General features: G+C 42.2%; 1 protein-coding gene across 1 annotated transcript in view; it reads right to left on the reverse strand.

Annotated features, from left to right (window-relative positions):
* Positions 1-4,547: 4,547 nt before the first annotated feature.
* Positions 4,548-17,577, reverse strand: part of NXN (nucleoredoxin) — a 104,664-nt gene continuing 91,634 nt past the window's right edge. The window contains exon 8 of the mRNA XM_083174059.1: positions 4,548-6,080. Within this exon, the coding sequence (XP_083030185.1) occupies positions 5,898-6,080 (183 nt within the window). The 3' untranslated portion in view covers positions 4,548-5,897. The remainder of the gene's footprint in view (positions 6,081-17,577) is intronic.

Below are 17,577 nucleotides of genomic sequence, written 5' to 3' on the forward strand. Positions count from 1 at the left end.
GTCCACAACACCCATAGAGGGAGAATAAATTAGCGTGCCGAACCCGCAAGAGGGGGCGATCTACGTCCCCCTCTTATCGGGATTTCGGCGTCGGGATTTTGACCGCCGGGATTCCATACCAAATCCGTGCCATTAACCCCAGGAGATATATAGTCTGGCTTTGAAGTTGATATTATGTTTGCACTGCAATATGCTGCCGCTCTCACCAGCGATAAATAATGGCTATTATTGTTCTTTGTAATCAGTTAGAGCAGAGGTTCCCAACCCTGGTCCTCAAGTACCCCCAACAGTGCACGTTTTTCAGGTCACCCGGCAGGTGCTCTCATTATTCATACAAATTTTAAAAGATCCACAGGTGGAGGTAATTATGTCACGTGATTCTGTTTGGAGACCTGGAAAATGTGCACTGTTGGGGGTACTTGAGGACTGAGGTTGGGAACCACTGAGTTAGAGCAAAGATTTATACTGTTGCATTTCATTAGTTAGCGCTTATGTTTAACTGAGCCACTATACTGTAAATCATGTATTTAGTTTCACAGCCTTGCAGCAGATAAGCGGCATTTCCCGGCTGCACCATCAGTTAAAAATCATGTAGGGAAACAGTGTGTTTTGTTATTAATAATATGTACCAATGGATTTATCAGGAAGGCTGGTCCAGCTGTGAAATTATTGTTATAATGTGCGCTGCAATGTGCTGCCGCGCTTTTAAGCCAAAATCAGTTTTGTGAACACTGGCTGCTAATGCTCTTTGTAATCAGTTGGAACAAAGATTTGTAATGTTGCATTCCGTTTAATTGGCATTTGTGCTCAACTGAACCACTATCAATTTATCTATGCACCATTAGTTAAATCATGTAACGATACAGTATGTTTTATTATAAATAATATGTGTCATGGACAGAGTGGCGTAACTAGAAATTTTGCTCTCCCCTGTCAAAAAGGTTCCTGGCTCCCCCCTCCATAATGCCCATTACACCAAACCGCAACACCCTTTACACCAAAATGAGATACCGTAAGACAGAGGGACAGTGGCACATACACACTGGGTGACAGAGCGGACATACACATGGGCCTGGTGAAAGCTTACAAAAATTCCCCACCATGTGACAGCCTATAGAGAATCCAAACCTCCACACCCCCGCCCAGGTGACAGCTACAGTATAACAGCACCACTCCCCTCTGACCAGGTGTCTCTTTTCGATGACACCCATCCCTTTCCACCCGGTGATGGCCAAAAAAGATCACCCTTCCACCAGTGACAGTTTGCCCTTCATGCTGAATAGGCAGCTATGTTTGAAGTTACTTGCAGTTTGCTGCCGATACTGCTGCATAGAACAGCTCCTCCATGGTACCGTAGTTCCATCCTCCTGCATCTGGCTGCATCCTCTTCCAGCATTTGCGCAGCGGAACTTAATATTTCTGCATCCAGACCATCCATCATATTCCTCTATACCCTTGGAAAATTACCTATACGTGGAATCTGCACAATATTACAACTCTAATAAAGGAGACCTGCAGCGATCCCTAAGAGTGAAATCCATGATCTGGAAGGTGATTGGCATTTGAGTATGCAGAGAGTGAGGCTCCCAGCGCCGGCTCCCTATTCATAGGAGTCATGCTGGTGTGAGCGTGTACAGGACCAACTTACCATCGCCCATTCCATCCTGAGACGTCCCACGGCGGCTCCCACTGCAACGGGGTCACGATGGTGTGAGCGGGTACGGGACCAACTTACCATCCTTTCGCCCACTGCGTGTCTGCTCTCAGCACTGGCTCCCCTCCATCAGAGCAACGCTGGTAGAAGCACTCTATTACATCACTTCTCAACGCCGCACCAAGCCAGCAGCCGGTAATATACCATCTATTTGTTTGCAGGCCACAGAGGCACATGATCATTTAAAGAACATTCAGTTCAGTTGCATTAACTTTGCTTCAAACTTTTATATTTATCTGAAGTATATACAAAAATACAAGGGAAGCTACAATTGTTTCTAAATGGGTCTGAGTTGCCCAGAAGGAAATTATTAACATAATTGTTCAATGAAGGTGGATGCTGATGCATTTTATGAATCAATGAATATAGAATTTATTATAAATCTTTTTTAAGGTGTATTTAATTATTGTTTTATTAATTTTTTACTATATATGTGATTTAGATTATCATCTTTATAAATACTAAATAAAAATAGTAAATTAGATCAATACAGTGCGCTCTCTGGTTGTTACTTTTTACTGTATACAGCAACCTGTCTGCTCCGCCTCCTCTCACAGCGGCAGTGTTGACAGTGACTTGTTATTATGCCACACACCATAATGCCCTTACACATTGTTACACACATAATGCCCATTGGATGTAATGTCCCTTACACATAATTTCCCAGCTGTGAGGGATGCGGCAGCCATTGCAGCCCAAAGTCCTGACACTTGTCTTGGTAAACCCACTCTAGTGACCCCTCTCCTATGACATCCGGTAACATTAATGATCTCCTCTCTTAATGATCTCACTTGGTGGCGATTCCTGTGATATTTTTTTTTATTTAGGTGAGGAAGGTGATATCACCTTCCTCACCTAAATAAAAGAAAAATATCACAGGAATCGCCACCAAGTGGAAAGATACCTTTATGAGCTTCGTACCAACTTGTCTAAACGTGAGTTTGGTACGCACAACATATTTCCACTTCACTGAAGAGCACCCAAATGTTTGATTACGTAGACTTATATCAAATAACCACATACACGTTATAATTTACGGTTTTTATCTTATTTTTCTGCTCACGGACACTCACCTTGGCGGATAAACGGCCATTAAGATCAAAAATCATCAGAAGTATCTTTGAGGAGGAAGAACCAAAGGAGTCATTGAGTATATATTGCGCCTCATTGTTTAAAAGTTCCAATTCTTGTTGTGTTGTTGTATAGTTGTAAGGTGTTGGTGACACTTTGGGAACTTTAAAACTAGGGCTGCACTGCGCCATATAAGATCCTGTAACCCCCATTTGCATTAGCCATACTATGAAAGCTTTTGCGGTCTCTGAGGCAGATGTCTTCTAGTTCTACGCTCATATTGTTTCTTTTACACCCATGCCTAAAACACTGTTGGTCTACAAACTGCTTAAATGACATGATCCACCCTTCTGTACACCTCACTCCTCTTGCCACACTTACAGAGTTTAGGTGTTACCAGTTTTTGGATACCTTGGGATCTGAATGTTTATACGCCTGAAGCAGTCGCATGATTCAAAGCAGTATTTGCCAGACACAGTAAAACCCCATACACACACTAAGCAATATTTTAAATAATATTGCTTATTTTGGCCCATGTGAGCAAAATCATTTATAATATTACTGAGTGTATGCTCAATATGGTTAAAGATTTGGACTATATCATCGACTATATGTAGGGAGCGGCATTCCAATGACATCACTGAATTCTACCATTAACCATATGGTTCAGTGCATTCGCTCAATATAGTTTTTTTCTGTGAACTTCCTCGGTATCCTGAACAATCATTGACTATATCATCCACGGAGCGAATCGTCTAGTATACGCAGCTTAACACTGCAGGTAGCACCAATAGAATGCAAGGGATACGATTTTATATCTTGCAGGTTTTGTTATATGGCAGAGTAAGTGGTAACATGTACACGCCTAACAGGTTTATAGTTTTACTGGATACATGTTTCCTGCCTTTATTACACACATTGTTATACAGATGACTTTTTATTAGTGTATTTTATTGTTTAGTAATGTATGTATGTATGTATGTATGTATGTATGTATGTATGTATGTATGTCTCTTGAAAAACATCTATTTATTCATCTATACTGTGTGGGTGTGTTATGTTATGTTATTTTGTTTATCTGAACTTGGTTAACTTCATTAACCCGTTGAGTGCCAACATTTGTGAGAGATGTGCACCCAAGGCAGGGAACAGGAACTGCATGGGTTTTTAAAGATGGCAGGTGCTAGAATAAACACTATAAAGGGAAACATTACAGGTCATGATAATGAATAAAAATGATTGCTTGGTAATTTTCACACCTATTTTGAGACTTGGAATTCACTTGGCACTCAAAGGATTAAACTTTGCAAAAACGTATTTTAGAGCAATACTGCTAGAACAGTGTTGGGAGAAGGACTGTTGTAATTGGTACCATCTAATGTTCTCTGCTGAATAAAGCTCAAAGAATGTATACACTGAATGTGCTATCTCCTATTCATTCACTTTGTTGGTCAAACAAAAAACATGAAATATAGTATATGTCTGTATTCTAAACATTTCAATAATTGGTTAATTCACAGGTTCTCAATCTCGGCCCTCAGGACCCCACACATTGCATGTTTTGCAGGTCTTCCTACAGAATCACAAGTGAAATCATTAACTCCACCTGTGGATCTTTTAAAGTGTGTCAATGAATGCATCTGTGCACCTGACGGGTGACCTGGAAAACGTGAACTGTGTGGGGTAATGGGGACAGAGTTTGAGAACCACTGGGTTAATTGATCTATATTACCCATGTAACAGAACTTCAAAGATACATTGCAATATTTACACATATGATCACTTTATTGAAACTGGCTTAAATCAGGCAATGTCTGTTGGTCAATATTTTGACTGGGAAATGCTTCTGATAACTCTGTTGCCTGTAGCTGATAGGACACACTCAGTATGTGATCCCATTTACAAAAGTCACAGGGAGGAATGTAATCGGATGTAAGGATCAGAGATTTTTTAAGAGTTCTCACATTTTTTTCAAAGTGGCAATTATTTACACGGCAGAACCAGGTTGATTTTGCCATGTAAATTATTGGAATTTAGAATGCTGATTTGGCAGAAATAAACCACCACAAAAGAGCAGAATAGAATTATCAGAAACCTTTCTCTCACCTTTATACCCAAATGCCTTTTTCCTAATTTTACATTCACTTGCCATCCTTTTTCAAGACAAGGTACAGTACAACAAAATAAAACACACACACACACAACGCCAATCTGTTATACCTTCTTCCCAAACAATATATATTTTGCTCCACAGGAAACTTGTGCAGAATCTCTAAATAATATTACAGGACGAAATGTTTATGAAAATGGATGACTACAATCTGACTTTAATAAACCCTGCAAATATAATCCACACCCTTTGACCTTTTGAATATAAAACAGTGTGATTGTATGGCTGTTGGGATAGTGAAAATCCCAAAAATGTAAGTTACTAATAAAGAATGTCAGGTTTGTGCTTTACACATAGTGAAGTGGGAAAGGTGTGAGGCGTTCGTAAAACTGGCACAGGATAACGTTATACTACAGGTTGGTTACAAAAGAGAGATGAACACGTGCGCAGCACTGCTAAGCCAGAAGGTGACGTACAGTACATAAATACTGACTTGTGTAATTCTATTCACGGTACATGAAGCTCCTTGAACATACAAAAGCAATCAAGCATAAAACAATGACTGATTGTGTATTAAAACTGCATGTGAATCCAAAACAGGGAATGGAAATGCAGAGTTGCAGCAGTGCCCGATACTGCAGACTAGGAAATACATGTACAAGAGATAACACTTTGGCACTGCTGAGGCAGTTCGTTGCAGGAGGAGATCAAAACCTGAATTACAGACATTCTCAGTAGCAAAGGTTTAGGGCCTACTGCTGATGACAAGGGATGCAGAAATCCAGGCTGGCAATACACTTGGTGAAGCTTTCTTGAGAGGCATATGGCACAGCAGAGTTCTGAAGGAGGATCAGATTGTTTAAAAACAAAGACACAAAGGCACCTCGACAAGGCAATCTCAGAAGAGATAATATATAAAATCCTTGTAGCAAGAGGAGATAAGTAGTTGCATTTCCTTTTAAATAACTTTTTGCATGGCATGGAGGATGTATCTGTATCGTGTTATATGGGCTCTGGTTTCAGTTTTTCTGCTAAGAAGTCGTTGACAAAACTCTCCACAATCTCTGGTGTTATCTCCTCCACATCCCTGACATACTTTGCTCTGGCGGACATGTCCAGTATGGTTAACAGAGGAGCGGCTTCTGGGAGGTTTGTGAAGTCCCGCAGGGAGTCTGTCATGTCATCCTGAAAGAACAAAGACAATCAATATTCCTGCTGGAAATGCAAAGCTGTCAATGCGGAAGCAAAACTGTGTAATATAAGGCTGTAAGGGGATGACAGATGTCCATGCTGCTTTAACACCAGGAATAAGTGAGCATCATGCTAAGGGCATATATTAACCCTTTGAGTGCCAACATCTCTGTGAGATGTTCAAAATATCTGGAAAAAAAATGCCAGTGTCGCTCACATTTGTTATATAATGAAAATAATAAATGTTATGTAAAAAAGATGATATTTTCTATATAAAAAGGTAAACAGTACAGGTCATAATGAGGAATTAAAAAAAGTTTGCTTGCCAATTTCTACACCTATTTTGACAAACTCACTTAAAACTCAAAGAGTTAAGTATGTAAAGACATAATCACAGCACCACTGTAGCTGTGGGTGCAGGCGATACAGTGCTTTTTGATAGTACAGAGCAGCCATTGGCAAATTTTATGCTGACTGCTGGCATCCTGACTGTAAAGGCCCCCATACATTAGGCCGACTTGTTCGAAGGACAAGTCTGACCTAATCTACTGACAAGTCCCCTGGAGGGGTCACATACGATTTATCACATGCAGTCCCCCGGGGGAGCTGCTGTCAGCGGGAGCCGGGAGCTGAGCAGGACATGGGGGCTGCAAGCAGGCAGCGGACGCAGCCTGTAATACCTGCGGTGGAGGGAGCCAGATGCCGAGCGGGGGACTGCAAGCAGGAAGCCAGGCAGGGGAGGCAGTGGGCGCACTGGTGCAGGCAGTGAACTCCGCGAGGGGACCAGAGAGCAGAGACCGTGTAGCGTAGGGGAAGCCGGGCAGCAGTGGGCGGACATAGAAATGAATTAACAGTCAGTGATTGGCTGAGAGCTCTCTCAGTCAGAGAGCTCTCAGCCAATTACTGGCTGTCCATTCATTTCTATGTGCCCGGCTTCCCCTACGCTACCCGGTCTCTGTCTCTGATCCCCTTGCGGCGTTCACCGCCTGGAAGTATCTATTTGCGGCATTCCCCCCCCGCCCAGGATAGTGCGCCCACTGCCTCTCTAGCCCGGCTCCCAGCTTACAGTCCCCCGCTCGGCTCCCTCCACCGCACGTACTATACGCTGTTTCCCCTGCCCGCCTTGGGCTGCACATAAGATTTAACAAATCTTATGTGCAGCCCGTCCGACCTCCTGAATCCGACCCGATGCGCACGGGACAGCGCATCGGGTCAGATGGGATGTCTACACATGCGATTTGGCCCGATTTCACGGCCCGATTCCTCCGAATCGGGTCAAATCGGGCCCAAATCGCATAGTGTATGGCGGCGGAGGGATAGCATTAGGTGGTGGTGGTGGTGGTGGTGGGGGGGGGGGGTTTGATGCTTGGTACAAGGATTAGGCACTATCAGGTAGAGTTAGGCTGTGCAGGGAGGTCAGGATGCCTGTGGCCGAATTCTAACTGCTGGCATCCCGTCTGCCACTCATCTGTATGTATTCCAAATGTACATCGCCAATGGTCCTGTGTACACTAATGCCCCTTTCAGGCCGCACTTTTTACCCCTTTACCCGGTATTTTGCAGTTTTTTTACAGTTTCAAAATGGTAATAATGTGAAGTCTGAAAGGTGCAGAGTGAATTTACTGGTTTTATAAAATTGGTATTTTGCAACGGTAATAAAGCAGTGTTTTACTCGTTTCAGAACCGTTTTTTTTTTTTTTTTTCATCCACTGTTTTCTATGGGTTTAAATGGGTTCAATGTTGTGAAGGTACAAAAAAAAGGCATTGAAATACCATTTAAGGACAAAAACTGCATTGAAATACAGTTTAAAGATATGCCATGTGTGAAAGGGGTTTACGCTCTCTGACCCGTTTTTAGAAATATTTAAAAATACCAGGTCCATGCCGTTTTTGCGGTGTGAAAGCAGCATGACTGTAATTCATACATACATTTGTTATGCCTAACATAAGCCTTGTACGTCTGACTCCTCTCATGGGCAACATATGCTAAAACCGGTACTTATGTAGTATCTGGGCTGCCGATTTCAAAATCGGGTCGGATCGGGAGATCGCATCGCATCGCATGCAACCATGCGATTCGATGCGATGCGATGCGATGCGATGACCCGATTTTTCCATAGGAATCAATGTTAAAATAGACTGAGTCCATTTTAACATGGAATTCAATGGGAAAAATGGGTCCTTTTCATACCCCTACTATCCAAGTGGGCATGGAGTTGGATATAAACCTGTGGCGAGCGTAGCGAGCCACCGAGCCCGAAGCGTGGCGAGCGAAGCGTGCCCCGCGAGGGGACGAATACCGTCCCCTCGCGGGGCTCGCTTCGCTCGCCACGCTTCGGGCTCGGTGGCTCGCTACGCTCGCCACAGGTTTATATCCAACTCCATGCCCACTTGGATAGTAGGGGTATGAAAAGGACCCATTTTTCCATAGGAATCATTTTAACATTGATTCCTATGGAAAAATCGGGTCATCGCATCCGATATCGGATGCGATGCGATGCGATATCGCATCGCATCTGATTGTATGCCTTAACTTAAGGCATACAATCAAAAAATCGGCAGCCCAGATACTACATAAGTACCCTAAAACCTTAACTGAGCTAGCCGCTTCCTGGCTGAGATGGCTGCATATGGAAATTGTATCCGCAAACAAAACAAAATTAACAATTCTAAATAGAAAAGCATTGCATTTATATTTTTCTTTCACTAGAGGGTACAAAGTGGGCACTAGATAAAGGGCAGTGCCAGGACAGTATGCTGAAAGCTGAGAACATGGTAACAGGAAATGCAAGGCTAAAGTACATAGATATACAGACAACACCTCTATGTGGGCTGTAATGGGACTTGTGCCAATCTAAATGCCATTTTACAATCAAAAATGACATTGTACAACTGGTTTACTCTGCCTGCCCTGCAAAAGATGTAAACACTCTTCTCTTAAGTGCCAGCAAATTAGTTACAGGATTATATAGTTGAATGCAGCAGCAAAACAAAAGTTATTTTTATAAAAGCGATGCGTTTCCCACCACCCATCTTCCAGACTGAGCACCCTGAGAATTGTTGTGTTGTGCTCTATAAACAATGCTCACACCATGGAGGGCTTTGCCATCTGCCAGCACAAGCAGCACAGCGGAGAATGTTTCATTTCTAGTAGTAAGCTCTGGTGCTCTGGTTATATTAGATCAACAGTGGGGGATTTATCAACGTCGGCTGGCTGCCAAGAACAAAGGCAACATTTCTTCTGTTTAGCTAATAGGCCACTACATATGGCAGCATTTACTAACAGTATGATCAGGGCAAGCTGTAGAATACTGCACATATACACACTACAATTCTCTTTAAGCATAATAAACCATGCTGTATAAAGTCAGTTCTAGACTGGTAAAATAAACACATAGCCAGTATAGGTTTGCAGTTTCGAAAGTCTGTGATCTTCCAGCCAGAGATACTGAAGTTGTTTTTCTGAATTGTCCAAGATGCAGCCAATGGATAGTCACCTGCAGTTTCCCAGCACTGTCCTTACTGTTGTATCAAGCAGCTGCTCCATGCCCAGAGAGGCTGCGGCTGACAGGGCCAGCCTTCATACCTCAGTCAGAAAATAGGCAGAAGTCATACAGGAGCTTCCAACTGTCCAAGAGCACTCCTTGTTGAACAGCAACCTACTGCATGTAAACTACATAGATAAAAGTGATTGGACACTGACTGTAAATTAATCAACAAGATTTTAGGATGACTTCATCCTCCCACAATAATTAAAACCCTGCGAAAGCCTACTGGCAACTTAGTCAGGAAAAACTCTGACATTACTGTAGTCCTTAAAAACGACTACTCCAAATGATATGGCTTACTCCCCTATACACACTGATAAGAAAAAGGCCTTCTGGGATACCATTCAATTGCCCCAGATGTCAGTCTCAGGTAACCTCTTTAATGCTCTGATCTCGAAAGAAGAGATTCAGATTGTGATAGCGGGTTTGCAAATGTCCAAAGCCCCAGGCTCTGATGGGTTTTCAAACAATTTTTTTCAAATATTATCCCCCAAAATCACAGATGTTCTCCACAAGGTATACAATTCAATTCCCACTGTCCCCTTTCCTTTTTTGCCATGGTCCTAGAACCACTCGCAATACAATTAAGGCAGTTGCCACAATTTAAGGGGATTACATGACATGTTACTCTTTGTGTCAGATCTGCTAGTGTCTATCCAGCTATAGTACATCAAATTGATGTTTGGGGCATTTGTGGGATATAGGGTCAATTACTCAAAGTCTGAAATGCTACCTCTCTTCGGATATATGTTGGAACTGCCCTATTGTACCAGTTTCCGATTGTTGCCCTCTATCTGAAGTACCTCATATGGAGATTCCCCAAAACTTTAGATAAACTACATTCTGTCCATATATCACCAATACTATTTACTATTGCTACACTTTTGGATAACTGGTGTTCTCTTCCTCTATCAATTTCCGGGAAGGCCACAGTTAATAAAAGCGTTACTTTCCCCAAGTTAGCCTATGTATTACAGAGGATACCACTTTCTATATCTAGAACAGATTGTAAAAAGTAGAATCCCTTTTTAAATGGTTCCTTTGGTCAGGCAAGAAACTTAGAATTCCATGTCAGCGAATACCGTAGAGCCACCTCATTCCGGTATGTCACCAATTGGCTATGGAATAGATCTATTTATGCTAATTGCAAACTGGAGGGAGAGTTGTTTGCCCCATATTCCCCTGGTGCTCTTTTACGTACTCCTGCCAAATTGATCCCTGGGGTAATTATGAATAATATCCTATTTAAAAGATACATACCGTTCTTGGATCTTTGCTAATGAGAGAAATGGTAGAAATCCATGTTCTTCGACACATACTACAACCAAAATTGTGAATACATGGAAAGCTGCTGGTATTGCAGCAGTCAAGGATGTGTTTGACCAGGGTGGCAGACGTCTTTCTTTTGCAGATTAGAGGGAAATATATCATGTACCAAATATACAACTCTATCTATATCTTCAAATTAGACACTTTATACAAACAATGCCAGAGGCAATGCCACCGGATTCGGAGAGGGACCCTATTACAGTCCTACTAACATTGATGCGCACTAGTCCTTATAGGTTGCGAGACTATTATGAGGGACTTCAGGTGTTCCATTCTCCAAAACTGTGGGACAACACCTTGTGGAAATGGAGGCAAGTTATACCTGAACTCACAGACCATAAAAACATCAAAAACAACCAATTGATATTTAAATATTTACACTCGGCCTCACTGCAGGAGGTCCATCTCAAAATTCTACACAGAGCTTATGTGTCACAAGCTCAAAGAGCTCATATGGGTGGGGATAACTCTAGCGAGAGCCCTAAATGCGCAGTGCAGAGAGTGTCAAAATCGCCTTGTTTTGGAATAAGGTAATTTATTTTATAATATAATACCTTCTCAGTATCAATTACAAATCACCCAATAGCATGCCTGTTGGTAAATTATAAAGTATAGGACATTGGACCTAGAAAAAAAGAAATTGTCCCAGCAATATCAGTAATTCTTACTATTGCCAATAAGTGTATCTTATGCCACTGGATAGAAAGACCAGCTCCCTCCTTAATGGAGGTTACTCATAGATTATTGAGGGTTCTTTACTATGAAAGGCAGGCAACGTTGGCCAGATATTGAGAAGGGGGTGCAGAGATATTATAGAAAATGGGGCATTTACCTGGATACCTTGAATGAGGACACACGTAAACATATTGACAAAATTGTTTGAGCATACCTCCTGGTTCTTGCTGAAGAATTTGACCTCTTAGCTCTTGAACAGGATATATGCGGGTCATGAGAACCTCACGTATAGCTATAGATTAGAGTGATATTACGGACACAAATTATTGAAAAAATATGTAAAAATGCTATCTCCCCTCGTTTTGTTTCCCTATTGTGTTACCCTTTATTTGTATCTTTTATATTTATATATTGTGCAGTCTTTTTGTAGAAGTTGGAGAAACCAAGTATACAGTATACTTCATCTATGAGTGGGTCTGGCTTGTTCATGGAGCTATTTCTGATAAGATGTGGGGTAGAGCAGGCAATAGATAATTTTAAACTGCTACATTTTTCTAAAAACATTTCTTTTTTCTGCAGAAGAGGAGATTGACCATCTACCAAGATGTTTCTTACCTCCGTAAACTAGACTTGACACTACCTATTCTAGATGAGAACTCCACAAAGGTTGAAATGATTACTCACAGACAATATGCTTTGCTTGATATGTTTATATCAATGAGTTTATGGAGAAAGGGGACGTGGGACGATCAGTCGCACAGGATTTATCAAAGCACTGTTATTTAATTTACCCTCAGTATGTTTGTACATAGGTTGGTTAACTGTAAATAGGGAGGGTGTGCTACCACTGGACACAGGTTTGACAATTTTAGAAAGAAGAAAAAGTATGTCTCTGTGTGGTGCACAGATTATCAAGGAAGTAAAATGTAACTTTTATTAGATATGTTTTAAAAGATTGTAGCGAAATATAGACAGACAGTGATACATAAAGGCACAAACAGTGTTAGTTTAAAAAGGATAAAAATCCTCACTCAGTGTGATCCAACTCAATATCCTCCTTAGGATTGGTTAGATTCTTTGTATTGGCAATACTGGTTTATTGTTCATATCTCATCATTAATTTCACAGTAAGAATTCTTGTGCGTTGAGTCGCCTAACACTGATCTCCTGGTAACAGTAATCTGGGTTTATATTCCCCTGTGATGTTAGTATTACTGATCAGAATGCTTCAATTAACAATATGGCAGGCAGTGTGGTGCCCCGCGGGTCACCCCTCAAACGGTGCGTGTCTGGTGAGATCTGCCACCTCTACACCAGCACTACGCGCCGCAAGTAAGAGGGAGAGCCGTGTCAATGAAGACGTATACCCTGCAGAGGAGCTCCAGCGTGTGTGAGTCAGCGCCGGAGATCTCCGTCTGTTAGGAGTCAGATGTAAGCGCTGCGGACGTGACGTCCGCAAGTAGCGCCTCTGACTGAGCGGTCCAGTGAAGACTGGCATGCTGCTCCGACTCGAAAATTTTTAAGCTAATACAGATCAAAATGCATATAATGGGGAAAGGGGAGAGGAGGAGAGCACACTGAGTGTTTAGGTCAGCGTACGCTTCGCATAGGAGCTTCGTCAGGACAACAAGAATTCTTACTGTGAAATTAATGATGAGATATGAACAATAAACCTGTATTGCCAATACAAAGAATCTAACCAATCCTAAGGAGGATATTGAGTTGGATCACACTGAGGGGGTTATTCTCGTTCACTCTTTCTGACAAAATCCTTCTTAGATGGACAAAACCATGTGCACTGCAGGGGGGCAGATTTAACATGTGCAGAGAGAATTAGATTTGGGTGAGGTATTTTGTTTCTGTGCAGGGTAAATACTGGCTGCTTTATTTTTACACTGCAATATAGATTTTACTTTGAAGTAAAACCCCACCCAAATCTAATTCTCTCTGCACAAGTAACATCTGCCCCCCTGCAGTGCACATGGTTTTGTCCATCTAAGAAGGATTTTGTCAGAAAGAGTGAACTAGAATATCCCCCTGAGTGATGATTTTTATCCTTTTTAAACTAACACTGTTTGTGCCTTTATGTATCACTGTCTGTCTATATTTCGCTACAATCTTTTGCACGGGGTATCCAATCACTTCTGTCGACATAGTGTATAATTTTTAGGATATACACAATGTATTAATGAAGCATTTTGTAATTTAAAAGTTGGAGTTGTCTCTACAAATAACATTGTGGTTGCACTATAAGAAAAATGTACATGTTTACAATAAAATCATACATAATAAAGGGTGCTGCTGCTCACCCCATCAGGGGTGATTCAAGTGTTTTGCACTCCGGCAGCCACTGGATGGCGCCCAATGGAGCAATTCAAGCATTACTCCATTTGAGCGTGCGCAGTTGCCATTGCTGGCATTACGGTTATGTTGTTCCTTCTTTTTGACAGGCTGGTAACTAGTAATATACATGTTTGCGTGCACACACGTGCACTGTACAGATGGGGACTTCTGCCAATCACATTGGCACTGCTCAGCTCTCTATTTAGCAGACACTGGAATCTATAAATTACAAGTCTAAGCGCTGTTCTGTCCCCACATTTAGAAGTACCTGCAAGTATTAACATGGCTAAATGTTGTTATATCAGACAGATACACACTGCCAACACAACTACTGCCGTTTCACTCCCAACAGCTGCTTTTCCTCCACGGTACTACAAAAACATATCTCTACCACCTCAAGCACTACAAATCACCCGTTCTGGTGAAAACAATTTAACAGTCATGGTTTTTCCCTGCACATAATGTAAACAACGTGTTCCATGCTGCATTATAACATTCACAGCACTTCAGCGGTGAATAGACGTTGCCTGGAGACAGAAGGAAAGGCCCATAGTGGCAAAATGGTATAATAAACTTTAAATTGGCGGTACCCTTGATTTGATACATGCAGGCTTCCAATGGTGAATTCAGAGCCCATACTGAGAAAGCACCATTGGAAGCCCACGTGTCAAATCAAGGGTACCTCCAATTTAGGGGGGGGGGGGGACGGGGACACTAAGATGTGTTGTACTATATGAAAAAACTGCACAATTGTATTTTGAATTGTAATATGTATTATATAGTGGCATTGTTTCAATAAATGTCTTTTAAAGCTATGAATTTAAGGGTGTTTCCGTAAACATTACACTTGAGAGAATTGGTTGAAAAGAAGTTTATTATAATATCATTAAGGTAATCCATGTACAATTAACACCCATTTCAGACCGCACTCTGAACCCGGGTTATTGATGTCTCACACCTGGGTCAAAGTGTGGTGTGAAAGTGCCACCCCGGGTCACGACCAGGATTGAACATAGCTCTGATCTTTGTTGAGCAACCCGTTCACAGTATGGAGGAGGCAGCGCTGTCAGCTCCAAGCGCTGCCTCCTTCCCCACCCCCGATAACGCGCTGCCCCTCAGCCCCACCCTCTGGGAGGTCACTGATCCGGCAATAAGCCGGGTTGGATGCGGAGCTTTGAGACCGCAAATGTCAGGTTGCTTCTGAGCCCTAATCCTAGGTGTGACCCGGCATTTGCGGTCTGAAAGAGGTATTAATTGACTTCTCAAAACAACTTTTAAGCACACGCACACACACACACATATAAATTTACCCCCATGCATAGGATAGGGGGTAATTATATACAACTCAGAGAGGCAGGGAACAGAGCTGTGGTGGCAGAGCAGCAAGCAGACCTCCACAACAAATGTAATAACTTCATACATTTGTATGAAAATATTTAACCTACAGTATTGGGTAAGGAAACAGCACAGAAGCACAGATAGGCAGTAACCAGAAATATCTAAAAGCTCTAGGTTGGATAGAGATGAAGTGAGGACAGTGATGATGAAGTTCAATCTGTTAGTCACATTGTCAAGCAGAGAGCAGCTTGTCTGTGCAATCCTGAAATGACATCATGTGCTCCTCCTATTTTTAAAATTAATTCCTTTACAGTTGGACTGTAATGCTGAAAAGAAACAGATGTGAAAAATACTAGAAAATCCTTCCTTTCCCAACTGAATAACATGATCGATTACAGGCATGAAAAAGTGAAGCAGAATATATTGAGGATAATAGGTCTACAGTACAACCAGTTCCCACACACCTCTCTTCAAAATGAACAGTCTCTGCCAGATACTAATTTAATGAATGGTATTTTATCAATTAAAACTGGCATAGTAATGTATATCAGGGTTATATACAAATTACAGGCATTTGGTGCAGACCGCTTTAAACTGTAAATTGAGGCATATAAAAGATTATTGCATCACACACCAGCACAGGTGTCCAAACCCCACAGATTGGGGGGAAAGTATTACATGGCTGTACAAGTACTTGAGTCTTTACATGCACATGACATATTTGTTGTACAAACATTATATAAAGATTATTCACATGACTACCTTTAGGAAAGGTCAATGTAGAAACATTGAGGCAGATGTATTAAGCCTTAACAAGAGATAAATGCAAGGGTGATAAAGAGAGAAACGTCCAGCCAATCAACTCCTTACTTACTTTTTCAAACACAGCCACATGGTTGTTAAGAGCTGATTGGCTGGACGTTTATCTCTATCACGCTTGCATTTATCTCTTGTTAAGGCTTAATACATCTGCCCCTATTTTTCAAAATACCAAAAGAAAATAAATATGCATGCTTCTGCCGTTGTTGGGGTTTTTGGTTTGTAAAAACATACAGGAAGGTGGTTACCTATTCAGTATTGTGTCAGACAAGACTGCATAAAAGGTACAGTTAAGGCCCCGATACATTATGGGATTTGGGCCCGATTTGGATGAATCGGGCCGTGAAATCGTCCCAAACCGCATGTTTTGACACCCTGTCCGACTCGATGCGTGGTCCCGTGAGCATCAGATCAGAGTCGGACCGGCTGCACATAAGATTTCTTAAATCTTATGTGCAGTCTCCGCACCGGGTCAGCGGGCGGGGGACGCCGGGAAACTGCAGGGAAGAGCCGGGCAGGGTGAGTTGACAAATAGTCAGTAGGCGGGGGACGCCGGTGAGCCGGGCATGAGGAGAGGCTGGCAGCAGAAACATAGGCAGAGGGCTGGGGGACGGCGGTGAACCGGCGAGGGGAACAGGTCACGTGCTGGGCAGGAGCTGCAAAGAAGAAAAACCCCAATACAAACGAATGGGGAGCCAGTGATTGGCTGAGAGGTCTCTCAGCCAATCAGCAATTGCTGCTGCTGCAGCAACCCCCCACCTGCTGACTATTTGTCAACTCATCCTGCCTGGCTGTTCCCTGCAGCTCCCCAGTGTCCCCCACCCGGCTCTCCTCCTGCAGCTCCCCGGTGACTGCATATGATAAATCCATGCGATTTATCATATGCAAAACACATCAAGTGCCTAATCGTGTGTTCCCCTCCCGGGGAACTGCTGGGGAAATCAAGTCCAACTTGTCCCTAGGACAAGTCGGACTAATGTATGAGGGCCTTTAAAGTATAATGAAGATAAGTGATTTTAATTCTACCCTATATAGCAGATAGATAATTGGATTATTGTCAGAAGCAAGGCAGTCCCTATGTTAAGTGGTAGAAATGTGACAAGTCACCATGACTCTGATTCTGAACAGATAATTTATAGAGTGCACATCTGATTTCGGTATGGAGAATTTTGGTTTAATGCAGAGATAGATTTGTTTAAATTTAAGACAAAAACTAATTTGCTAATAAAATAAGCGTTAAATCGGTATTTCAAAAATGCATACTTTCAATTAAGACCATATAAAAATATTGGTACTCTTTACCTAGCACGGCGCCCATCGCGGGTACATTTATGTGTGCCCGCGACGCGACCGACGCGATGCTCACGATTTCCCATTGAAACCTATGTTAAACATGGAAATCGCATCGGTCGCGTCGCGGCCGGCCATAAATGTGCACA

The sequence above is a fragment of the Crinia signifera genome, chromosome 2 (assembly GCF_055691185.1).
Source record: "Crinia signifera chromosome 2, ASM5569118v1, whole genome shotgun sequence".
Taxonomy (NCBI): domain Eukaryota; kingdom Metazoa; phylum Chordata; class Amphibia; order Anura; family Myobatrachidae; genus Crinia; species Crinia signifera.